At 69.8% G+C, this 23,747-nt stretch overlaps 5 protein-coding genes across 9 annotated transcripts; 3 read left to right on the top strand and 2 right to left on the bottom strand.

Moving 5' to 3' along the window:
• Positions 1 to 175: 175 nt before the first annotated feature.
• On the top strand, positions 176 to 6,100 carry USP21 (ubiquitin specific peptidase 21). Of its 3 annotated transcripts, XM_071800438.1 has the most exons (14): positions 176 to 247; positions 1,188 to 1,260; positions 1,334 to 2,135; positions 2,913 to 2,972; positions 3,146 to 3,269; positions 3,345 to 3,456; positions 3,550 to 3,687; positions 4,596 to 4,660; positions 4,750 to 4,853; positions 4,929 to 5,015; positions 5,092 to 5,170; positions 5,281 to 5,388; positions 5,467 to 5,577; positions 5,676 to 6,100. In XM_071800438.1, exons 3-14 carry the CDS (start codon positions 1,359 to 1,361, stop codon positions 6,083 to 6,085), a joined length of 2,175 nt encoding a protein of 724 aa, XP_071656539.1. In that variant the 5' UTR covers positions 176 to 247; positions 1,188 to 1,260; positions 1,334 to 1,358; the 3' UTR covers positions 6,086 to 6,100. The 3 variants fall into 3 exon arrangements, with proteins under 3 accessions (XP_071656539.1, XP_071656538.1, XP_071656540.1); XM_071800437.1 differs by lacking the exon at positions 1,188 to 1,260 and having other exon boundaries at positions 195 to 247; XM_071800439.1 differs by lacking the exon at positions 1,188 to 1,260 and having other exon boundaries at positions 202 to 247; positions 5,463 to 5,577; positions 5,676 to 5,919.
• Positions 6,101 to 6,222: 122 nt separating this feature from the next.
• On the top strand, positions 6,223 to 9,035 carry PPOX (protoporphyrinogen oxidase). 3 transcript variants are annotated; one of them, XM_065857588.2, is made up of 12 exons: positions 6,229 to 6,446; positions 6,525 to 6,659; positions 6,955 to 7,070; positions 7,161 to 7,293; positions 7,386 to 7,530; positions 7,609 to 7,796; positions 7,882 to 7,942; positions 8,017 to 8,135; positions 8,211 to 8,324; positions 8,401 to 8,550; positions 8,620 to 8,662; positions 8,773 to 9,035. In XM_065857588.2, exons 1-12 carry the CDS (start codon positions 6,360 to 6,362, stop codon positions 8,907 to 8,909), a joined length of 1,428 nt encoding a protein of 475 aa, XP_065713660.1. In that variant the 5' UTR covers positions 6,229 to 6,359; the 3' UTR covers positions 8,910 to 9,035. The 3 variants fall into 3 exon arrangements, with proteins under 3 accessions (XP_071656552.1, XP_065713661.1, XP_065713660.1); XM_071800451.1 differs by lacking the exon at positions 8,620 to 8,662 and having other exon boundaries at positions 6,223 to 6,446; XM_065857589.2 differs by lacking the exon at positions 6,525 to 6,659 and having other exon boundaries at positions 6,227 to 6,446.
• Positions 8,948 to 11,971, bottom strand: B4GALT3 (beta-1,4-galactosyltransferase 3). Its single transcript, XM_065857600.2, has 6 exons — positions 11,310 to 11,971; positions 10,421 to 10,656; positions 10,160 to 10,350; positions 9,962 to 10,084; positions 9,758 to 9,862; positions 8,948 to 9,672 (listed from the first exon to the last, which is right to left on the bottom strand). Exons 1-6 carry the CDS (start codon positions 11,563 to 11,565, stop codon positions 9,222 to 9,224), a joined length of 1,362 nt encoding a protein of 453 aa, XP_065713672.1. The 5' UTR covers positions 11,566 to 11,971; the 3' UTR covers positions 8,948 to 9,221.
• Positions 11,972 to 12,595: 624 nt separating this feature from the next.
• On the bottom strand, positions 12,596 to 16,059 carry ADAMTS4 (ADAM metallopeptidase with thrombospondin type 1 motif 4). Its single transcript, XM_065857482.2, has 9 exons — positions 15,740 to 16,059; positions 15,037 to 15,360; positions 14,716 to 14,848; positions 14,464 to 14,634; positions 14,089 to 14,375; positions 13,816 to 14,002; positions 13,563 to 13,738; positions 13,316 to 13,491; positions 12,596 to 13,228 (listed from the first exon to the last, which is right to left on the bottom strand). The coding sequence occupies exons 1-9, from the start codon at positions 15,878 to 15,880 to the stop codon at positions 12,820 to 12,822; spliced, it is 2,004 nt and encodes a 667-aa protein (XP_065713554.2). The 5' UTR covers positions 15,881 to 16,059; the 3' UTR covers positions 12,596 to 12,819.
• Positions 16,060 to 18,724: 2,665 nt separating this feature from the next.
• Positions 18,725 to 23,555, top strand: NDUFS2 (NADH:ubiquinone oxidoreductase core subunit S2). The gene is made up of 14 exons (XM_065857664.2): positions 18,725 to 18,855; positions 19,031 to 19,137; positions 19,672 to 19,862; positions 21,062 to 21,182; positions 21,384 to 21,496; positions 21,594 to 21,668; positions 21,770 to 21,847; positions 21,948 to 22,033; positions 22,141 to 22,260; positions 22,349 to 22,478; positions 22,704 to 22,799; positions 22,980 to 23,063; positions 23,299 to 23,356; positions 23,452 to 23,555. The coding sequence occupies exons 1-14, from the start codon at positions 18,752 to 18,754 to the stop codon at positions 23,487 to 23,489; spliced, it is 1,401 nt and encodes a 466-aa protein (XP_065713736.1). The 5' UTR covers positions 18,725 to 18,751; the 3' UTR covers positions 23,490 to 23,555.
• The last annotated feature ends 192 nt before the right edge of the window (positions 23,556 to 23,747 follow it).

The following is a 23,747-nucleotide window of genomic DNA, read 5'->3' as shown; positions in this document are numbered from 1 at the left end:
CGCAGTGCCACAGAATTAGAGGACGCTGTCGCTTTAAGAAGAGCGGGCGCGGCGGCCCCTTTAAGAGCGACGTGGGGGACGCCGCTCGGTCTCCATGGCGACGCGGAAGCGTCAGGCAGGGGGCGTGGTTTTGGATCGGCGCAGGCGCAATGCGGCGCGTGAGGCCGGCGGGGGCGGGGCGGCGGGCGGGAGGAGCAAAGATGGCGGCGGGCGCTGCGGGAGTTGTTGCCATGGCGGCCCGCGGCAGGTACCGGCGGGCGGCGGCCCGCGGGGGCGGGGGGCACCGGCGGCACCGGGAGGGGGCGGCGGGCGGCGGGGGGCGCTCTGCCGGGCCGGGCAGCGAGGCTGAAGGGGCAGCGGTGTCCCGCGGTACCGCAGGGGGTGGGACGCGGCGGGGGACCGGGCCCCGGAGGGGCGGGGGGTGATGCCCGCGGCGGGGACGGGCCATACCCGGGGTGACCGGAGCAGGGGACAGCGGCCGGGCGGGCTGTGGGGCGGGGCGCAGCGCGGCAGGGCCGGGATCCCGGGGCCGGCGGCTGTTGCCACCGGTGTGACCGGCCCCGCGGGGCCCTTCGCTCTGGACGTGCTGCAGCGGCGATCCCGGCCGCCCGTCCTCCCTGCCCGCCGGGCCGAGCTGGCAGCGGGACCGAGCTCCCCGGGGCAGCCATCGCTGCTGAGCACCGGCAGCATCTGTGTGGGGCCTGCAGCCCCGGTACTGGCTGCAGGAACCCGCTCCCGGTGCTGCCGGTGCCCCCAGAACTCACCCACTGGCTTGGGACCATGGCTTAGTGCCAGGGGTCTGTAGGGTCTCCCCAGGGGCCGTGGGGTCTCATCAGGAGCCATGTGGTCTCATCAGGAGCCATGGGGTCTCATCGGGACCATGGGGTCTCACCGGGACCATGGGGTCTCACCGGGACCATGGGGTCTCACCAGGAGCCATGGGTTCTCAACCAGGGACCATGGGGTCTCACCAGGGACCATGGGGTCTCAGCGGGACCATGGGGTCTCACCAGGAGCCATGGGGTCTCACCAGGGCCGTGGGGTCTCACCAGGGGCCATGGGGTCTTACCAAGGTCGTGGGGTCTCCCTGGGGCCATGGGGTCTCACTGAGGCTATGGGGTCTCACCAGGGCCACACTGCCCCCCGGCCCCATCCGGTGACCCGGTGCATCTCTCCTTGTGCCGCAGGGCCCCCGCGGACGGGACGTTCCGGCCGGCCGCTCGCCGCGGGGGGCTGTGAGCGGTGCCAGCGGCGAGAGAGGTGGGTTTGCACCCCGGTGCCCCCGCGCACCAACCCAGCACCGCCATCCTCAGCCGCGTCCCTCTCCCCGCAGGGCGTCCCCCTCGGCCGTCCCCGCCATGCCGCAAGCCTCGGAGCACCGCGTCGGCCGCACCAGGGACCACGCCGTCGTCACCTCGCAGCCCAAAGCGGCCGCCAAGCTGCCCAGCGGGCACCGGGCGCTGAGCCAGGAGCGCCACGCCACAGCCCTGGCCTCCGCCGCCGCCAACGGCCTCTCCCCGGCGCCCAAGCTTCGCCTGCTGCCGCCGCGGCCCGGCGCGCTGGATGACCGCGGCAAGAAGCTGGAGCTGGACCGCGGGCGGGCGTCCAAGCGGGGGGAGGCTCTGCGCAGCTCAGCGTGCCGGCGCGGGCCCGTGAAGGCGGACCACGCGGTGCGGGTGCCCGGCTCTCCGCAGGCGGCCGCGGTGCCGGGCGGCGCCTCCTTCTCGCTGCCCGTCGGGGCCTCGCTGGCCGGGCGCGAGGCCGAGCGCCGGCGGAGCAACCTGGCCCGCTCCAAATCCATCAGCATCGGGGATCTGAGTCAGGGTGGTGGTGGTGGCGGCCGCGCCGAGGATGTGGCGGCGGTGCTGAGCCGGCTGGTGCTGAGGGACTGCGGCCACCAGCTGAGCTCCGGCTCGCTGGCGCTCAGGAGAAGCTCCTCGCTCCGCAGGGTCAACATCTCGCCGGGGCTGGACGGGAAGCCCGCGACCCCGCTGCTCTCCATCCGGCCCGAGGGCTGCCTGCGGACTCGTGCCCCCAACCCCCCGTACGCCCACAGCCCCGATGGCCCCGCGCCCACCAGCCCCCCCCTGGGCAGAGCCCCGGCGCCCGGCAGGACCGAGGAGAAGGTGGCAGCTGTAAGAACCTCGGGATTTGTCCCCAGCATCAGTGTTGCTCGCGTCGGGTGACACCAGGGGTGCCGGTCTCACCTCTCCCCGTTTCGTTCCCCGCTTGTAGAAGGGTCGAGTCCCCTTGGGGGTGCTGGGGGTTGGCTGGCACTGCGCCCTGCCCGCATCCTCCTGTGGGCTCCGTCCTCCGCTTGCCCTGGTCCACGTGTGGGATTACATGGTGTGAAATCCCATGTCGGGCCCGCAGGGGGACAGGGACGCGGCTCAGCCCCCCATGGCACGTCCCCTGCCAGCGGCACAGGGCTCCCTGAGCCCCCCGCTCCGCTCTCCGGCACGGCGGGCGCAGTCGCCTCCGCGCCCCGTTCCCCGTGCGCCCGCTGTCCCCGCGGTGGCTCTCCCGCTAATTAATCCCCCTGAGATGAGCCTCCAGCCAGGCCCAGAATAGCCAGGGGAAATCGGATCAGCTAATGAGCTGTGGCAGAGGGGCCCGGCGAAGCCGGTGCCGCAGTCGCGTCCCAACGCCCCGAGCGGTGCCGGAGCCGGTCCCGCAGCCATGCCGGGGCTGGTGGAGCTGCCGCGCCGGCTGCACCGCACGCTGCTCACCCGGCGGGAGCTGCAGGGCCGCGGCGCCGACATCTCCGAGTCGGTGGTGCACACGGCGGTCATGGGGCTGCTGCTCGTCAGCGGCGAGGTGACGGCTGCGCCACCGCGTCCGGCCGTCTGTCTGTCCGGGGGGGTTTGCTGTGCGGGGATGGGTCTCACTCCTGTCCCTCTGTGTCCCCACAGACCCACCACACGCTGCTGCTGGGCTCGGGCCACGTCGGCCTCAGGAACCTGGGTAACACGGTAAGCACCCACGTCCCCGTGTCCCCTCTGTCCCTCTGGGTGTGCAGGGACCCCTGCGCTCACAGCAGCCAGGATCAGCGCATCCCTAGAGACCCCGCAGCCCTTTGGGGGTACAGGGGGCACAGCGGGGGACGCCGAGCCCGGGTGTCACCGCGTCCCCGCGCTCCCCGCAGTGCTTCATGAACGCCGTGCTGCAGTGCCTGAGCAGCACCAAACCGCTGCGGGACTATTGCCTGCGCCGCGACTTCCAGCTGGAGCAGCCGCCCGGCCCCCGCGCCCCCCAGGAGCTCACCGAAGGTGGGACGGGGCCCCCCCGCTGCTAATCTCTTATGTAACCCCCCCCCGGCGCTGACACCCGTCACCTCCCCGCAGCCTTCGCCGATGTCATCGCCGCCCTCTGGCACCCCGAGTCCTCCGAGGCCGTCAACCCCGGGCGCTTCAAGGCTGTTTTCCAGAAATACGTCCCCTCCTTCACCGGGTACAGGTGAGGCTGCACCTTCCCCCTGCTCTGGGGTACCCCCACATCCCGGTGGGTGTCCCATGGGGCGGTGGGCGCGATGGGTCCCTCCCGCCGCAGCCAGCAGGACGCGCAGGAGTTCCTCAAGTTCTTCATGGACCGGCTGCACGTGGAGATCAACCGCAAGGGCCGCCGGACACCCAGCATCCTCGCGGACGCACGGCGGACCCCGGCGCTGGAGGAGCCCGAGACGCTGAGGTGAGGGAGGGGGGTCCCGCCATGGGGGCACAGCCCTGGGGAGGGGACACAGCCCCAGCCATGGGGACAGAATCCCAGCCGTGGGGACACATCCCTGGGGAGGGGACACAGCCCTGGCTATGGGGACAGAATCCCAGCCATGGGGACACAGCCCTGGTGAGGGGATGCAGACCCAGCCATGGGGACACAGCCCGGGCCAGGGGGACACGGCCCTGGGGAGGGGACACAGCCCTAGCTATGGGGACACAGCCCTGGTGAAGGGACACAGCCCCGGCCATGGGGACAGAATCCCAGCCATGGGGACACATCGCTGGCCATGGAGACACAGCCCAGGCCAGGGGGACATGGCCCCAGCCATGGGGACACAGCCCTGGTGAAGGGACACAGCCCTGGCCATGGGGGCAGAGTCCCGGCCATGGGGACATGTCCCTGGCCATGGGGACAGAATCCCGGCCATGGGGACACATCCCTGGCCATGGGGACAGAATCCCGGCCATGGGGACACATCCCTGGCCATGGGGACACATCCCTGGCCATGAGGACGCAGCCCAGGCCAGGGGGACACGGCCCTGGGGAGGGGACACAGCCCTGGCTATGGGGACACAGCCGTGGGGAGGGGACACATCCCCAGCTGTGGTGACACAGCACTGGCACGGGGACACAGCCCCAGCCATGGGGACACAACCCTGGTGAGGGAACACAGCCCTGGCCATGGGGATACAGCTCCAGCCATGGGGACAGAATCCCAGCCATGATGATACATCCCTGACCATGGGGACACAGCCTCGGACATGGGGACACAGCCTTAGCAAGGGGACACATCCCTGGCCATGGGGACACATCCCCGGCCATGGGGACACTACCCCGGCCATGGGGACACATCCCAACCCGCCATCCTCCCTCCGCAGTGACGACGAACGCGCCAACCAGATGTGGAAGCGATACCTGGAGAGGGAGGACAGCAAGATCGTGGGTGAGCGCTGGCGGCTGGGGTGACCCCTCCAGACCCCCCAAACCCCCCGGGGTGCCCCCCCTGGCCTCACCCCCCCCCCTACCTCCCAGATCTGTTTGTGGGGCAGCTGAAGAGCTGCCTGAAGTGCCAGGCGTGCGGCTACCGCTCCACCACCTTCGAGGTGTTCTGCGACCTCTCCCTGCCCATCCCAAAGGTAGGGATGGGGCACAGCCCCCCCGGTCCCCCCATGTCCCCCTTGTCCCCCCCACCTGACCCTCTCCCCCCACAGAAAAGCTTTGCCGGGGGGAAGGTCTCGCTCCACGACTGCTTCAGCCTCTTCACCAAGGAGGAGGAGCTGGACTCCGAGAACGCCCCGGTGAGCACCCAGACCCGGTGTCCCGCCCCCCAGGACCCCCCCCAACCCTCTCTCACTGTCCCCGTGTCACCGGTAGGTCTGTGACAAGTGCCGGCAGCGGACAAGGAGCACAAAGAAGCTGACGATCCAGCGCTTCCCCCGCATCCTGGTGCTCCGTATCCTTTGGGGACCGCGGTGCGGGGGAGACCCTCGCGGTGGGGGGTGTCCTGGGAGCGGGGGTGTGTCCCCCCCCAGCCTCTTGGGGTGTCCCTTGACGCTGCCCCAGACCTGAACCGGTTCTCCACCACCCGCTACTCCATCAAGAAGTGCTCGGTCTTCGTGGACTTCCCCCTGCAGCAGCTCAACCTGCGCGAGTTCGCCAGCGAGAAGGCGGGTGAGGCACTGGGGGGAACACACGGTGGGGGGGGACACACAATGGGGACACCAACCCCTCTTCCCCGCCCCCAGGCAGCCCCGTCTACAGCCTCTACGCGCTGTGCAACCACTCGGGCAGCGTGCACTACGGGCATTACACCGCGTTCTGCCGGGACCAGGCCGGCTGGCGCGTCTACAACGACTCCCGGTAGGTGTCCCCCGAACCCCCCGCGATCCCCCCCAGCCCCCCCAACCCGGCCCCGCGCCCCCCCCGGTGGGGCAGCCAGGCTGAGGGTGCTGCCGCAGCGTCTCGCCCATCAGCGAGAACCAGGTACCGTCCAGTGAGGGCTACGTCCTGTTCTACGAGCTGGAGGAGCCCCCGGGCCGGCGGGCATGAGCCCCCCAAGCCCCCCGCGGCAGGGCTGTTCCACCCCCCGAGCAGCGGCCTCGCCCTCCCCGGGGCCGGGCAGGGACACAGGGCGGGGGCCGCAGCCCGCGCTGCCCCGGGCGGGGCTTTTGTGAATAAATTTACTAAAAAAAAACCCAAAAAGCGCAAATTTGGAGGCGGGAAGGGCTGGGAAACCGCGCCGGAGGGGCGGGGCTGCAGGGGAAAGGGCGTGGTTATGGGAAAAGAGGGCGGAGCTGCAGGGGAAGGGGTGTGGTTATGGAAAAGGGGCGGGACCAAAGGCTGGGTAAATTGTGAGGGGCGCGGCTAGTTGCAGAAGGGGCGTGGCCTGCTCCAGGATTGGAGGTTCTGAAGCTGATGGGCGGGGCGATGCTGAGGGAAAGAGCTGGTCGTAGGCCACAGGGGGCGGGGCGTCGTAGCGTGCCGGTGGGCGGCCCCCGCGCCTGTCCGTCAGGGGATAACAGCGTACCATTGGCCTGCCGCGCCTCTAGCCCCGCCCTCTCCCCTGTCAGTCACGGAGGGGGCGGGACCGGGGGTGTCCCGGCGTGTCCGTGGGCCGGTCCCGCCGGTCCCTGCGCTCCCCGATGCCGCCGACCGTGGCCGTGGTGGGGGGCGGCATCAGCGGCCTGGCCGCCTGCTACCACTTGGCCCGCGGCCCCAGCCCGCCCAAGGTGAGCGCGGGAAGTGTCCGGGAGTTCGGGGGGACACCGGGACCCCCGGAGTCCCCGCGGTGACTTCGCTGTCCCCAGGTGTTGCTGCTGGAGGCCAGTGCCCGCCTGGGGGGGTGGCTGCAGAGCACCCGCACCCCCGACGGGGCCGTGTTCGAGCACGGGCCCCGGGGCATCCGGCCCGGGGGGGCGGTGGGAGCCGACACGCTGCACATGGTAGGGGGGACCCGAGAGGGCTGATCGGGGCTCCTGGGGCTTGGGGGGTCCCTGGGTGGGCGCTGGGATCCGGGGAGGCCCTGGGGGGGGTGCTGGAGTCTGGGGGTTCCCCAGGGCTTGGTTTGGGGTGCCAGAGTGGTCCTGCAGGCTGGAGGGTCCCTGGGTGGGATTGGGGGGTCCCTGGGTAGGTCCTGGGGCCTGGGGGGTCCCTGGGTGGGTGCCGGGGTCCGGTGGAGGCTGCCCCGGGGCAGGTCCTGTGTCCCACACCGTGCCCATGTCCCCCATGTCCCCGCAGGTCTCTGAGCTCGGTCTGGAGGGCGACGTCCTGCCCGTGCCCGGGGACCACCCGGCCTCCCGCAACCGCTTCCTGTACGTCGGCAGGGCCCTGCACAAGTTGCCCTCGGGACTGGGGTACGGACAACACCCGGTGCCACGGGCCACCCTCCCTTGAGCCCTCGCTGTCCCCAGGGCCACCCTCCCCTGTCCCCTCGCTGTCCCCAGGGCGCTGCTGCGGCCGGTGCCGCCGTTCTCGCGGGCGCTGCTGTGGAGCGGGGTGCGGGACCTGCTGGCGCCGGCGGGGACGGCGCCCGACGAGACCGTTCACGCCTTCGCTCAGCGCCGCTTCGGCCGGGAGGTGAGCGCCTGCGCCGGGAGATAGCGCCGGGGCCTTATCCGGGCTCCGCAAGGAGCGGGCGGGGACCGACCTCACCCCCCGCGTCCCCGCAGGTGGCCGATGTGGCGGTGGACAGCCTGTGCCGGGGGGTGTTCGCCGGGGACTGCCGGGCGCTGAGCGTCCGCTCCTGCTTCCCCGCACTCTTCGAGGCCGAGCGGCGCCGGCGGTCGGTGCTGCTGGGGCTGGCGCTGGGCTCCGGTGAGCGCCGGGGTTGGGGGGGACGCATGGGGGGACACCCCGGAGCACGAGGGGACACCGGTGTTGTCACCCCCACAGGGAAGGAGCGCGGGGCTGAGTCGCGGCTGAGCCGGCGGGCGCGGGCTGAGCGCTGGAGCCAGTGGTCGCTGCGGGGGGGGATTCAGAGCCTGCCCGAGGCGCTGGCCGCCTTCCTGCGCCCCCGCGGCGTCGAGCTGCGCTGCCACGCGCCCCTGCGCCGACTGCGCCACCATGGTGGCCGCTGGCAGGTACGGCCCTGGGGGGGACGGGACAGCCGGGTCCCCTTTCCAGTGTTACCTTCCCAGTGTCCCCCACCGCTCTGCTTTCCCCCAGCTCACCCTGGACGATGGCACCGTGACAGCCGACCACGTCATCAGCGCCATCCCAGCCGCAGGTACGGACCCCCCCGGACGCCGGGGTTTCCCTGATGTGTGGGGGGGAACCCCACGATGTCCCATCTCCCCCCAGCCCTGGCTGAAGCGCTGCCGGCCGAGGCCGAGCCGCTGGCGCGGGAGCTGCGCCGCATCCCGGCTGTGTCGGTGGCCGTGGTGAACCTGCAGTATGAGGGCGTCACGTTGCCCGTCACGGTGAGAGCGGCACCCGGGGTGTCCCCAAGCGCCCGGGGGTGTCCCCACCCTGCTCACGCTGCTGCTCCCACCCAGGGCTTTGGGCACTTGGTCCCTTCCTCTGAGGATACATCCGTCCTCGGCATCGTCTACGACTCGGTCGCCTTTCCCCAGCACGACGGCACGGGGGCCGCCTCGGTGCGGCTGACGGTGAGTGGCCGGGACAGCGGGGAGGGTCACGGTGACAATGGGGACGCCGCGTGGGGATCTCACGCTGCCCGTGCAGGTGATGCTGGGAGGCGCCTGGTTCGGGCAGAGCTTCGGGGACCCGGCGGCGGCGGCTCCGGCGCTGCTGCTGCGGCGGGCGCAGGAGGCCGTGCGGGAGCAGCTGGGGCTGGAGCCGGCGCCCACACGCTGCATCGTGCGCGTGCACCAGGTGGGTGACACAGAGGGGACACGGTGGGGACAGGGGGGATCCCACAGGCTCACTGTCTGCTCCCCCTAGGCCTGCATCCCCCAGTACACGCTGGGACACTGGGAGCGCACAGGTAAGGGGGGGACAGGGCGCGGGGGCCGTGTCCCCAGTGTGGGGTCTCTGGCCGCAGTGTGGGGGTCCCCTGGCCTGGCAGACGCCCCACGCGCGTCCCCGTCCCCACAGAGCGGATCGGCCAGTTCCTGGTGGAGCAACAACTGCCCCTCAGCCTGGTCGGAGCCTCCTACACCGGCGTCTCCGTCAACGACTGCATCGCCAGCGCCAAAGCAGCTGTGGGGCGGCTGTTGGGGCAGCCGCGCTGAGCCCCCACAGCCCCCCCAGCACCAGGCGGCCCCGCAGCTGTAGGACAAAGTGTTTTTTTAATTGAAAAACCCTTATAAAGGTCCAGGGAGCAGCTCATAAATAGAATAAATAACCGTGTGCCGGCAGCACAGCCTGGAGCCACCATCCAGGGCCGCGGCTGAGCCGGCGCTGCCCCCAGCACCCGGCGCTGGCCCCGTGACCAGCAGCTCCCCGGTAGCTCCCCCCGGTCTCTCCAGCAAGGCCACAACCCCCCCGTACACAACGGGGTCCCTTCCCTGTCACAGCAGCAGAGTCCATGGGGACCGCGGTGGCTAAGGGGCTCCATGTGGCAAGCTCTGGTTGTCCCCACTGGCAGGCAGGGTCCCCGGGTGGCCATCGCCCTCCCCGGCAGCCTCGGGGCTGCGCTGGGTGATCCCCGGTGCCGCGGGGGCGCCGGCGCTGCCGTGGGTGCCGTTCCCCGCTGGCGGCTGCTGCGCGGTGGCCGGGGGGAGGCGGGGGGACAGCGACAGAGCCAGGGCCCGGTCCCCCCAGCCGGCTGCGGCATCACGGGGCGGCTTGCGCAGCATCTCCTCGCGGAAGAGGCTGTTGGCGCCGCGGTACCTCTGGCCCTCGCGGGCGCGGCGGCCGGCGCGCGGGTCGGTGCCGATGTCCACGGTCAGGTTGGTGTAGAGCGGGCGCAGCTGCTTGGCCAGCAGGGTGTAGGTGAGCGAGTTCATCCCGTCCTGCGTCCACATGCGCTGCGTGCGGATCAGCAGGTCGAACCTGCCGGGGGGGGGACACAAAGCAACGAGGGGGGCGTCACCACCATGTCACCGCCGAGCCCCCCGCCCGGCGCACGCCCCCCGACCTGTGGGGATTCTCCTCGTTGCCTTTGTCGCTCTTGTGCTTCACCATCTTGTAGTGGCCGATGGAGATGGGCGGGCGGGCGATCTTCATGCCGGCCAAGCGTACCCTGCGATGAGCCCACGTCACCCAAGGTGCTGGGGACAGTGGTGCCACCCCGGGGGGGACAAACCGGGATGGTGACCCGCAGGTCCCCATGGTTTCCTACCTGGTGGCAATGTCATCGTCCTCACCGCCCCAGCCCCAGTATTCATTGGGGAACCCGTTGATCTTCATGTACTGGTCAGGGGTGAGGGCTGAGACCCCCCCAAAGTACTGGGGGTACGGGAGGCTGCAAAAAAGGGGGGGACGCTAAGCCAGTGCCGGTCCCCTCGCCCCCAACTCACCCCACGCCGCAGTTCCTCACCTGTACCCGAATTTATTCATGGCGATGGAGACGTGTTTGGGGTTCCAGGGGTCGCACACATAGAGGTTGTGGTCGTTCTCCGGGATGAGGTCAACGTCGTGCAGGAACAAACAGTCCCACTCCTCATCCTTCAGCGCCTCCTTCACCCCCACGTTCAGGAGCTTGGCCCGGTTGAACGTGGAGTTACCGGCCTGCGGAGAGAGGCGGCTGAAGCGGCGGCCCCGGTAAAGTAAACCCCCCCCCAAAACCCCCCGTTCTCACCTGGTGCACGACGTAGATGCCGTACTGGAGCTGCTGGCGCTGCAGGAAGGGGTGCAGGTAGTAGAGCAGGTGGCCCAGGTGGCTCTCGCGGTTGCGGTGGGGGACGATGACGGCCGTGCGGGACCGCGGCTCGCAGCCGGGGGGCTGGTACCGCCCGCCCTCCTGCACCGCCGGGTTCTTGGCGCGGATCTGCTCCAGCGTGGGCACCCGGCTGAAGGTCACGGTCAGCGGGCCGACTGCATGGGGGGCAGAGGCTGGTGTGGGGGGCTGGGGGTGGCAATGCGTGGGGGGAGACCCCTGCCCTGAGCCACCCAGGACCGGCACTGCCTGGGTGGTGGGGCCGGTTCTTCCCCCAGAGGAGCCGGTTCTTCCTGTAGAAGGACCGGTTCTTCCCCCAAGAGGGGCCAGTTCTCCCCCTGGAGAGGCCGGGTTTTCCCTTAAAGGGGCCGATTCTTCCCCCAAGAGGCTGGTTCTTCCTCCGGGGGGGTCTAATTTTTCTCCCAGAGGGGCCCGTTCTCCCCTCGGAGGGACCGATTCTTCCCCTAGAGGTGCCGGTTCTTCCCCTAGAGGTGCCGGTTCTTCCCCCAGAGGGTCCAATTCTCCCCCCGGGGAAGCAGATTCTTCCCATAGAGGGGCCCGTTCTTCCCCCGGAGGGGCCGATACTTCCCCTATAGGGGCACGTTCTTCCCCCGGAGGGGTGGTCGCGGTCTCCAAGAGCCCGGTTCTTCCCCCGGGTGGTCTAATTCTTCCCCAAGAGGGGCCGATCCTTACCTTAGAGGGGCCGGTTCTTACCCTAGAGGGGCCGATCCTTACCCTAGATGGGGCCGATCCTTCCCCGGGGTCCCCGTCCCTGCCGCCGCCCCCCCGCCGGTCGCTCCCCCGCACTCACCGAGGAAGGGCGAGCGCTCGGGGCAGAACGGCAGCGGCCGCGCAGGGTCGGGCGAGCCGGGCCGGGCGGGCAGCAGGCGGCTCAGGTTCGCGTACACGTCGTGGGTGCGGGAGTAGTCGAAGACGGGCCCGGCGGCGCGGCCGAAGAGCGCGGTGAGGTTGCGGAACCCGCCCAGCGAGAAATAGGCCACGAAGGCGAACTGGCAGCCGACGAGCAGCGCCAGCGAGCGGGGCCGCTCCAGCAGCCGCCGCAGCATGGCCGGATCAGCGGGGAGCGCGGGGCCGCATGGCGGGGTCGGGCCCGGGGAGCGGCGGCCTCGTGTCCCCCGGAGCCGCCGGTACCTGCGGGCGGCGGAAGCGGCGGAAACGCCTCAACCCCGCCCCGCCGCCACCGCCATCTTGGGACGGGGAGAACGGGAGGGAGGGGCGGGGCGCGGTGACATCAGGGGGCGCGGACGCTCTGATGTTAAAGGCGCCGGTACCGGCCCCGCCGCGGCCGTTGCTGCGGGAGGGATGGGCGGGGGAGAGGGGTTCCCTCCGGCCCTTGGCGGAGGTTGGGCCGCGGGGGTTCCGGCTGCGGGACGAGGTCCCGGGAGCCTGGAGAGGAGCGGGTTGGGGGCCCGTGGTGACCGGCGGGGACCGGGGAGGGGAAGCGGGTCCCGGGAGCGGCGTGGGGTGACCGGATGGCGGCGGAGTGACGGGCGGTAGGACCCGGGGGAGCCCGAGCCGGCGGCAGGGGGCGGGGCTTCTCTGTGTTTCGCCCATATTTGGCGTGTCTAAAGAAAGCCCCGCCCCCTCACTTCGTCGCCGTGGCAACTGCGCACGCCACCGCTCTCACTTCCGGGTGGTGGTCCCGTCCCTACTGGCAACGTCACGGCAGGGGCGCACTCTGATTGGACACCGACACGCGTGGTTCCCGGGGCGGTGGGATTCCCTGGGTCCTCCCGTCCCTCCGCTGCCGCCCGGACCCCCCTGGCTGCCGATCCCGGCGAGCGCCCACCCCCCCACGGAGCCCCGGGTGCCCCCTGTGGAACCGTGTGGCGGGTGTGCAGCCCCCGGCGGCGCCCCGGCCAGGGGGTCACTCACGCTCCCCTCAGTAAAGTCCCGTTCTGGGCAAGCCCGGTGAGGCCCGATCCTGGGGGGCAGGGAGTGCTGGTGGCACCCGGGGGGACAATGACACCGGGGGAGAATGCTGGGAGCACACTGGGCGGGCGGGGTGACCGCAGCTGCGCCCCGGGACGTCGCCGCGCCTGGCACAGCCGATCACACACACACCACACCGGCCGCTCCATAAATAGCTTTAAATAACCGCGCTGCGCTACGTGACAGCGCGGGGGGCTGCGCTGGAGGGGGTACAGCCGGGGCGGGGAAGAGGGTCCCTGGGCCTGCCCAGGGGTCGCCCCGCGAAGGGGCTGAGGTAGATGCGGTGACCGCGGCGCGAACGCACCGTGGGCAATAAATAACCAAATAAATAGTCCCTGCGGTGCCGCCGGCATCGCTGCCTCCTCCTGCTACTTGTGGCGCCGGCGGCTCCTCAGGATCTCCAGGATCTCGGCTTTCTGCTTCTCCCAGGCCGCCGATGACCGCGGCGGTGCCCGCGGCACGAAGAAGCTGTATTTCAACCGCGGCGGCTGCCGCTCGTCCACCACCAGCGCCTGCAGCACCAGCGGCTCCCGCAACGGCCCCCGGCCCGTCAGCGTCTCGGTGGCCGCCGTGGCCCCGCTGTAGCGTAGGGTGACACCGCCGGGCAGGGCCACGTCCGTCGGGGACGGCACCAGGACGTAGCCGCCGTTGAGCAGGGACCCGCCGTCCGGGCGCCGCAGTGCCAGGAAAACGTCCTCGCCGCCCACCGCCGAGATTTGCCGCACCAAGAGGTGCGTGGCCCCCGCCGGGACGGTCACCACGTCGTTGTAGCCGTAGCTGTGGAGCACAGCGGGGTTGAGGGGGGGACGATGGCAGCCCGAAGGTGGCGTCCCCCCAGCGCCACCGCCACCATCGGGTGCTTACCGGGCTTTCGAGAAGGAGCCGTAGACCTTGGAGCAGCCGGAGCCGTCGCCGCCGCACGTCATGCACTTGTCGAACTTCTTCTTGGAGCCGATAACGCGGTCGCAGCCGGCGGGGACGCAGCGGCCCCGCACACACACCCCGGTGCCCTCGGGGGAGCAGGGGGTCCCGTCGACGACCTGCGGCACAACCCGGCGTCAGCGCCCGCCAGCGGCACCGCGGGGCGAGGGGGAACGGGGGCGACGCTCACCCGCGGCTGCAGGACGTGGTAGTAGCCCAGGGTGCGGGACTGGCAGGTCAGCTTGCACTGATCGCGCTCGGAGACTCCGCTGTAGCGCGGCACCCAGTCCTGGGGGGCCGGGAGCCCCCTGACGAGCTCGGGGCGGTTGTTGTAGGCGGCGCATTGCTCCTCGCGGAAGGTGAGGGCTGCGGGGGGCACGGTCAGCACCACCGGCACCCCCCAGTCCCCCAGCGGTGTCACTCCCCCCGTCGCCCCCACTCACGGGTGCTGCCGGGACACTCCTCCACGTTGCAGGACTGGAAGCGGGTCCGCTTGCCCTCGCAGTACCGGCCGCCGTGCCGCGGCACCGGTGCGGTGCAGTTGCGGTGGGAGAGGCGGACGCCGCCGCCGCAGCTCCGCGAGCAGCCGCCCCACGGCCCCCACGGCCCCCAGCCGCCGTCCACGGGTGTCTGCAGCGGCGAAACGCAACGGAAGGGGGTCAAAACGGCGCTGGCGGGTGGGCGCCCACCCCGCAGCCCCCCATCCCGGGACTCACGGTGAGCTCCCGCACACGGGCGCCGCCCACGCACAGCCCGTCCATGCAGACGCGTCCCGGTGCGCACGGCGTCCCGTCGGCCCAGGGGAAGTGCTTGGTCTGGCAGACGGAGCGGCCGCCGGCCTGGCCGGTGCACCAGAGCCAGGTGCAGGGGGGCTGCAGGTCCCCGCAGTGCCGCGACTCGGGCCCGAAGGCGAGCTGGCATTGCCGCGCCAGCGGGTACACGCTGCCCGGCAGCGCCGACGGCAACTGCAGCCACTCCAGAGGCTTGTCCAGGAGACAGTGACCTGCGGGGACATGGCACCGCTGCACCGGGGTCCCCGAAGGCGCCGGGACGCCCCACCCTGCGCCGTCACCTCCCACTCTGGGTCGTACCGTGGCCGTTGTCCAAGAAGTCGGTGATGAAGCGGGCGCTGCACGGTGACCACATCTCGCCGGGCTCCAGCGAGGAGAGCACGGGAGCCATGACCCGGCGGGCGGCTCCGGCGGCGCCGTTCAGCTCCCGGCAGGGCTGGGAGGTGTCGTGCAGCATGTTGAAGACGTGGCCTGTACCGGGGGACGATGTTGTCAGCCCTGGGGAGGCTCACGGGCAGCGGTGGATCCCCCCGCCCCGGCCCCGCCGCTCACCCAGCTCGTGTGCGGCCGTGAACGCCGACTGCAGCCCGTCGTCCTCCACGATAGCGCAGCTCCGCTCGGGATCGCACACGGTGCCCACGTCGGCCATGCCCAGCGTGGCACAAGTGGCCGCTCCACACAAGTCCTGGGGGCATGCGGAGGGTAGGAGGGGGCTCAGGGCCACCCCAAAACCTGGCCATGGGGACCCCGCCAGCCCCAGAAACCACGGACACCCCACGGGCTTGGCCAGGACCCAAACACATCGGGGGAACCCTGCCAGCCCAAAGGGACCCCAACCCTCCCGGGCCCCCCCCAAGCCGTCACCCCCCGCACCTGCCGCGTGAAGAGGATGGCGGTGTCGAAGTGGAGGGGACTGTCCTCGTCGGGGACGTTGAGCCCCTTCTGCCACTGGCAGAAGTTGCGGAGCATCTGAGCGGCGTTGGAGGTGACGGGGGGTCCCGGGGTGCCCTGGCCCAGCACCATCAGCCGCGTCACCCGCAGCTCCACCGCGTTGCCCAGGCTGCCGTGGCGGAACGAGCGGGCGGCCGCCGCCAGCACCGTCAGCAGGTACCGCCGCAGCCCCGCGCCGTGGAACCGCGACATCGTCTCGTCCGCCACCACCAGCATCTCCACGTACCGCGGCACCGAGGCGAAGCGCTGTCGGGGAAGCGGGGCGTTGGGTACGTCCCGAATATGTCCCGGTGCCCCCCAGCACCGGCCCCGTCCAGCCCAGTGCAAACTAGTGGCCCCGGACCCCGCAGCAGCGCCCCGGTGTTCTCAGGGTCCCGCAGCCCGATTCACTCCCCCAGGGCCGGTCCCGGCGCTGCCCCCCGAGGCGGAGGATCCGCTCGGCCCGGCCCTGGTCCCGCCCCTGGTCCCGCCCCTCCCGGGCTATGCCGGTCCGGCGTGTCCCAGCCTGTCCCGGTCCATCCCAATCTATCCCGGTCCATCCCAGCCCGTCCCAGTCTCAGCTCATCCCGGTCCGATGTGTCCCGGTCCATCCCGTCCCGGTGCCGGTGTCCCGGCCCGGTGGTACCTTGGCTCTCCTCGGGGCCGGCCCCACGTGGGACCGCGCCCCGGCTTCGTCCGGTGCCGTGACGGGACACGCGGGGTCGGGGGCGGCGACGGCAACAGCGGCGACGGCAACGACAGCAGCGACCAGGAGCATGCGGCGCATCGCCCGGGCACCGCGGCAACGACAGCGGGAGGCGACAACGGGTCCCCGCGGCTCTGCGCCGCCGCCTTTTAACGGGCGGGACGGGCGGGGCGGAGCGGGGCAGCCCCGGGCGGGGGGGGAACCGGCCCCCTCGTTCCGGGAAGGCACAGACGGTCCCTGGGGAGCGGGGCCGGGATTCCCCGCACCGGGACCCTCTGAGCGGGATACCCCTACCGGACCCCCCAACTGGGACCCCGCACCGGGTCCCCACCACTGGGACCCTCCCCGGGACCCCCCTCATTGAGACCCCCGCACCGGGACCCCCCCACTGTAACCCCTCCACAGGGACCCCGCACCGGGACCCCCCCCACCTGGACCCTTTACCTGGACCCTCCCACCGGAACCTCCCACTGGGACTCCCCACAGGAACCCCCCCACTGAAACCCACCCACTGGAACCCCCCACTGGAACCCCCCCACTGGAACCCCCCACCGGGACCCCCGACCAGGTTCCCCCCACCAAGGGACCCCGCACTGGGACCCCCTCACTGGAACCCCCCATTGGGCCCCCCCCCCGGAACCCCCTCACCAGGATCCTCCCACCATGACCCCTCATTGGGGCGGCTGAGGGGGCACCCCCAGGGTGGGAGGGTCAAAGTCAGGGTGGGCGTCTGCTTGGGGTACCTGGAGTGAGCACGGGGCACCTTGGGGTGGCTCCACAGCACCCGCTGCCCCCAAACCCCCCCTGCTGCATCCCCTTCATCCCTCCTCATCCTCCCTGTCCCCCCCAGCCCTTCTGTCCCCCCCTCCATGTCTGCACTTCCCAGCAGGGCCACCCGCTGTGTCACCCCTCGAGTCCCCACCCCCAGGGCCGCATCCTGCTTCCTCCCTTCTGGGAACCGGGAGGGTCAGACCCGTCCGTCCATCTGTCCGTCCGTCCTGCCCCGGCCCCCCCGTCCCCCCATCTGGGGTGCCCTGCATGGCCCCGGTGCTGCCGGTGCTGTCCCCGCTGTCCCCGGGAGAACAAGGGGGTGACGCGGCCGCACACAAAAGCGGCCGATGGCACCGGGTGCCGCCACACAAAGGGCCTCTGTGCCACCGCCGCCGCGGGTGCTCAGCGGCACCCGTGGGACCTGCTGGTGACACGACTGGGAGAGGTGACACTGCCAGGGCCGTGGAGCCACTGAGAGCCACCGCGACCTGGCACCTGCTGCGGTGGCATCCGCTGAGTTCCAGCATCCGCTGCTGTCACCATCCGCCGGAGCCGGCGTCCCAGGGGTTGCGGCATCCGCTGGCTGCGGCATCCGGCACAGCTGCAGCCCTGGGATGGGACAACTGCTCCGGCCACCACCTGCCAGCTTGGGTACCCAGCATCTGAGCATCCGGCACCTCCAACATCCAGCACCTCCAGCATCCCCAGTTCCAGTATCCCAAATTCCAGTATCCCCAGTTTCAGCATCCCCAGCTCCAGCACACCCAGTTCCAGCATCCTCAGTTCCAGCACCCCCAGTTCCAGCATCCCCCAGTTCCAGCACCCCCAGTTCCAGCATCCCCGGCTCCAGCACACCCAGTTCCAGCACCCCCAGTTCCAGCATCCCCAGCTCCAGCATTCCCCAGTTCCAGCACCCCCAGTTCCAGCATCCCCAGCTCCAGCATTCCCCAGTTCCAGCATCCCCAGCTCCAGCATTCCCCAGTTCCAGCACCCCCAGCTCCAGCATTCCCCAGTTCCAGCATCCCCCAGTTCCAGCATCCTCAGTTCCAACACCCCCAGTTCCAGCATCCCCCAGTTCCAGCATCCCCAGTTCCAGCATCCCCGGCTCCAGCATCCCCAGCTCCAGCACACCCAGTTCCAGCATCCCCAGCTCCAGCATCCCTAGTTCCAATATCCCCAGCATCCCCAGTATCCCCAGTGCGTGGGGCACCCTTGGGTGCTGGCGGGGGCTCAGTGTGGGGGGACCCCCCTGGCTGCCCGGGGCCGGCTCCAGTCCCCGCAGGGTGTCCCCAGCTGGAGGGGTGGCCAGTGGCCAACATCTGGCCGGCATCACCCGCGCGGCCACCATGACTCACGCCGGGCCGGGAACAGCTGTGACGTGGGGGCTCTGCGGGCGCTGGCGTCACCGGGGTCGGTGACGCAGGGTGAGGCCACGGGGCTGGCGTGACCCTGTGGCTGTGGGGACATGGTGAGGGACAGGGGACACAGAGGGTCTTGGCACAGATGGATGTGTCCGCGGTGAAAGGGACAAATGATGCTGGAGCGAGGGGGTGCAGTTTGGCCAGGGGGGACACAAGACAAATTGTTCACCCCCCCTGGGCACCCACATGGCACCGCAGTGCCTGTCCCCATCCCTGGTATCCGCATGGGGACACTGCGAGTGTCACAGAGGGGACAGGAGCCACCTCGCGCCGCTGTAGTCCCCGAGTGGGGAGGCTTGGGGACACGTCCCCCCCCGCCACCACACCGGGACACTCTGCTCCTCGTTTGTCCAGTGTGTTCTGCTTGGCCTGTCCCCGTCACTCTGTCCCTTCCAACCCGTCACTCCTGTTCCTACCCGCTTTGTTCCCATGCCCACCCCTCTCCCCTCCATATCCAACCCCATCCCTCTGTCCCCACCCCTGTCCCCTCTGTCCCCACCCCTGTCCCCTCTGTCCCCACCCCCGCCCTTTCTGTCCCCACCTCTGTCTCCCTGGGACCGCCCCGTCTCGCTGCCCGGCACAAAGATGGCAGCGGCCCCAACAGCCGTTTCCCGGATGTTTCCCTTAGTAAAGATGGAGGAGGGTTGGAGGGGGGATGCTGCCCTCGGTTAACATGGCGGCACCACAGACCTTCACTTGCCCTCCCCAAACATGGCACCCCGGCCCCGCCCCTTGACGTAGCGTGTGGGCGGGGCGGCCCATGCGCGGTGCCAAGGGCAACATGGCGGCACTGCGGGTGCTCGGGCGGCTCCGGGCACCTTCGGGGCTGCGGGCGGCGGCGCCGCTGGGCCCGGCCCCGGCGCGGTGAGAACGGCGGGAACGGGGCGGCGGGGCCGGGCAGGGGCTGCGGGGCCCGGCAGGGGCTGCGGGGCCCGGTCCCGGTGGGGTCCGGTGCCGGTGGGGTCCGGTCCCCGTGGGGTCCGGTCCCGGTGGCGTCCGGTCCCGGTGGCGCCCCGTTCACGGCCCGGTCGGTCCCCAGGGCGGCGCGGCAGTGGCAGCCCGATGTGGAGTGGGCCCAGCAGTTCGCCGGCGCCGTCATGTACCCGAGCAAGGAGACGGAGAAGTGGGTCCCGCCGCCCTGGAACGGTGAGAGGCGACCGGGGGAGAAAACGGGACCCGGGGGGGTAATTAACGGGGCCTGGGGGGTAAACGGGGCCCTGGGGAGAATGGGGCCCGGGGGGTGGAATGAGGCCTGGGGGGTGGGGAACGGGGCCCAGGTGGGAACAGGGCCTGGGGGGCCTCGGGGAGGGCAGGAATAGTCCTGGGGAGACCCCTCATGGGGGACCCCAAGGTCCCTCAGGGTGCAGCCAGGTGCCCTGGGGGGCTCTGAGGGGCTATTTGGGGTCCCCATTAGTGCTCAGGGAGGCACTGGAGGCCCCGCGGGGGTCAGTGGGTGTGGGTGCCCTGGGGCCTGGGACTCAGGGTCTGGGGGTGTCGGGGCTCTGCGGATCCCCCCCTGCATCCCCAGGCAGCCCGAGGCGCTTGGCCCCGGCCCAGGGCGCTGGGGACGGCGCGTTCCCAAAGTCCGGCCAAGCCCCCAGTGCGGTTTGGCCGTCTGTCCGGCGTCCGTCCCGCTGCCGGGAAGGGTTTGAACACCCCCCCGTGTCCCCCCCGGCGCAGACAAGGACCCTCTGGCGCACAAGAAGGTGTCCAGCCTGACCATCAACTTTGGGCCGCAGCACCCGGCGGCGCACGGCGTCCTGCGGCTGGTGATGGAGCTGAGCGGGGAGACGGTGAAGAAATGTGACCCCCACGTGGGGCTCCTGCACCGCGGCACCGAGAAGCTCATCGAGTACAAGACGTATCTGCAGGTGAGGGGTCGCTGGGGTGGAAGGGGGTTACTAGGGTGGAATGGGGCTGGGGGTTATTGGGGTGGAATGGGGATACTGGGGTGGAATGGGGATACTGGGGTGTAATGGGGCTGGGGGTTACTGGGGTGGAATGGGGATACTGGGGTGGAATGGGGATACTGGGGTGGAATGGGGATACTGGGGTGTAATGGAGCTGGGGGTTACTGGGGTGGAATGGGGCTGGGGGTTACTGGGGTGGAATGGGGATACTGGGGTGGAATGGGGCTGGGGGTTACTGGGGTGGAATGGGGATACTGGGGTGTAATGGTGCTGGGGGTTACTGGGGTGGAATGGGGATACTGGGGTGGAATGGGGCTGGGGGTTACTGGGGTGGAATGGGGATACTGGGGTGGAATGGGGCTGGGGGTTACTGGGGTGGAATGGGGCTGGGGGTTACTGGGGTGGAATGGGGATACTGGGGTGGAATGGGGCTGGGGGTTACTGGGGTGGAATGGGGATACTGGGGTGGAATGGGGCTGGGGGTTATTGGGGTGTAATGGTGTTACTGAGGTGTAATTGGGCTGGGGGTCACTGGGATGTAGTGGGGTTACTGAGTTATAATGGGGCTTGGGGTTATTGGGGTGAATGGGGTTACTGGGGTGGAATGGGGATACCGGGGTGTAATGGGTCTGGGGGTTACCAGGTGTAATGGGACTGGGGGTTATGGGGTGTAATGGGGTCACTGGGAGTGGAATGGGTCTGGGTTACTGGGGTGTAATGGGGTTACTGGGGTGTAATGGAGGTGTAATGGGGTTCTTGGGGTGTAATGGGGCTGGGAATTACTGGGGTGTAATGGGGTTACTGGGGTGCAATGGGGCTGGGGGTTATTGGGGTGTAATGGGGTTCTTGCGCTCCAGTGGGGCTGACGGTTACTGGGGTGTAATGGGGTTACTGGGATATAATGGGGCTGGGGGTTACTGGAGTATAATGGATTTATTGGGTTATAATGGGATTGGGGGTTATTGGGGTGTAATGGGGCTGGGGGTTCTTGGGGTGTAACAGGGTTACTGGGGTGTAATGGGGCTGGGTGTTACTGGGATGTTATGGAGTATAATGGGGCTGGGGGTTATGGGGGGACCTGTCCGTCCCGGGGGGGATCTTGGTGTGTCCATCTGTCCGTCCGCTCCAGCAGCCGCCGCTCGGCGCCGTCTCTCCCGCAGGCGCTGCCGTATTTCGACCGCCTGGACTACGTGTCCATGATGTGCAACGAGCAGGCGTATTCGCTGGCCGTGGAGAAGCTGCTCAACATCCGCCCCCCCCTGCGCGCACAGTGGATCCGAGGTGAGACCCGATCCCAAGGGATCCCACGCCCCCCCCCCCCCGACACTTTTAGGGGGGCTCCAGCTCTTTTACACCCCCATATTTCCCAGGGTGGCATCTCCTGGCTCTCCACACCCCCAACCGCTGTTTCCCCTTCCCTGGGGACACATGGGGGGCCAAGGGGCTCCCCCTGCACCCCTGAGCCCCCCCCGCGCCCCCCAGTTCTCTTTGCAGAGATAACACGGCTGCTGAACCACATCATGGCGGTGACCACGCACGCGCTGGACATCGGCGCCATGACCCCCTTCTTCTGGATGTTTGAGGAGAGGGAGAAGGTACCAGACGGTATCACCGCAATGGGGGGGTCCCATGGGGCCTTGGGGGGGGTCCAAGGGGGGTTTGGGTGCAGCGTTGTCCCCTCTGTCCCCGCAGATGTTCGAGTTCTACGAGCGCGTTTCGGGCGCGCGGATGCACGCCGCCTACATCCGCCCCGGCGGGGTGCACCAGGTGAGCCCCCCCATGCCCATGGGGTGTCCCCGCGTCCCCCCTGTGGGTGATGACCCCGCCAAGGGTGTCCCCGCTGTCACCCTCACTGTCCCCTCCCGCAGGACCTGCCCCTGGGGCTGATGGACGATATCTATGAGTTCGTCAAGAATTTCTCCATGCGGATCGATGAAGTGGAGGAGGTGAGAGGGGGTGGGTGTCCCCCATGTCCCCCGTGTCCCCCAGCTCTGGGGACAGTACTTGACCCCCCCAGGACCTGCTGACCGACCCCCCCGCCCGCAGATGCTGACGAACAACCGCATCTGGAAGAACCGCACGGTCGACATCGGGGTGATCACGGCGGAGGAGGCGCTCAACTATGGCTTCAGGTGGGGCTGGGGACACCGGGGAGGGCTCCAGCACCCCCCCCAGATGCTTTGGGGCTCATTGGGGGGCATGGGACCCCCCCGGCGGGTGCTGACCCCCTTTTGCACAGCGGGGTGATGCTGCGGGGCTCGGGGATCCACTGGGACCTTCGCAAGACCCAGCCCTACGACGTCTACGACCAGGTGGAGTTCGACGTCCCCATCGGCACCCGTGGTGACTGCTATGACAGGTGTGTCACCCCCCCTGGCTCTGGGGTGGCCCGGTAGGGTCTGACACCCCCCTGGGGGGGCTGCGGGTGCTGACCGGGGGGTCCGCAGGTACCTGTGCCGCGTGGAGGAGATGCGGCAGTCGCTGCGCATCATCCTGCAGTGCCTCAACAAGATGCCCGAGGGGGAGATCAAGGTGGACGACGCCAAAATCTCCCCACCAAAGCGGGCAGAGATGAAGGTGACTGTGTTGTGTCCCCCTCCCCGGGGCTCCTGTCCCCTCCCCGGGGCTTCTGTCCCCTCCAGCCTCACCGCAGCAGCAGGATCCGCGGTTTGATGCGTCAGCTGCTCATGTGAATGGTTTTGCCGGGTTATCGGCTCCCGCATCGCGCCAAAGGGCGGGTGGGGGACGCCAGCGTGTCCTGCCCGCGGTGACAGCGCCGGTGACGCCGTCCCCTCCCCACAGACCTCCATGGAGTCGCTGATCCACCACTTCAAGCTCTACACTGAGGGCTACCAGGTGCCCCCCGGAGCCACCTACACGGCCATCGAGGCCCCCAAGGTGCCACTTGTCGCGGTGTGACGGTCACACGTGTCCCCTGTGACACTCTGGGGACATCACAGGGCTCCTGTCACCAGTGGGGTGGCCTGTCCTTGTCCCCAGGGCTCTGCCCTTGTCCCAAACTGTTCCTTGGGGGCCGGATATCCCTGTGTCACCAGCCCTGTCCCCATGTCCCCACAGGGTGAATTCGGTGTGTACCTGGTGTCCGACGGCAGCAGCCGCCCGTACCGCTGCAAGATCAAGGCGCCGGGATTCGCACACCTGGTAGGAGCGGCCGGGGGGGGTTTTGGGCTGGGGGGGCACAGCTGCCCCCCCCCATGGCAAGCTGGGGTCCCTGGGCCACCACCCCAGTGTCCCATGGGGCCACGTGTCCCCTCGTGTCTCTGCTGCTTCCTTTCTCTGCTGATAACTGACCACTTCCCCCCACACTCATGCTGGGGGGGCCGCGTCCCCTCCCCGGGGTTTGGGGGGGGCTGACAGGGGTCCCTGTGCTCCACAGGCTGGGCTGGATCGCATGGCCCGGGGCCACATGCTGGCGGACGTGGTGGCCATCATCGGTATGTCCCCTCCCTGGGGGGTTCCTGCCCCAGTTTGGGGGTTCCTGCCCCTGTTGGGGGGCCAGTCCTGCCCTGACACCCCTGTCCCCCCCCAGGCACACAGGACATCGTCTTTGGGGAGGTGGATCGGTGACATCCCCGGGTCTCCTGCTGCGTGTGCAACCCCCCAGTTGTTGAGTTCAATAAAGACTAAATGGTGTCGCGTGTGTCCAGCGCTTCTTTACCCCCCCCCAGCCGGAACCCGTGAGCCCAGTACCGCCAGTAAAGCCCAGTAAAGCCTGGCTCTTCCTCCCCACGCTGGGCTTGCGGTTGAGCTTCCCCTTCCCACGGCCACAACCCCGCCGGGGGAACTGGGAAGGACCCCCGGATTCTGCCTCCCCCCTGCAAACCG

This window comes from Patagioenas fasciata, chromosome 30 (genome assembly GCF_037038585.1).
Source record: "Patagioenas fasciata isolate bPatFas1 chromosome 30, bPatFas1.hap1, whole genome shotgun sequence".
NCBI classification, from domain to species: domain Eukaryota; kingdom Metazoa; phylum Chordata; class Aves; order Columbiformes; family Columbidae; genus Patagioenas; species Patagioenas fasciata.
This window is presented reverse-complemented; position numbering and strand designations above follow the sequence as displayed.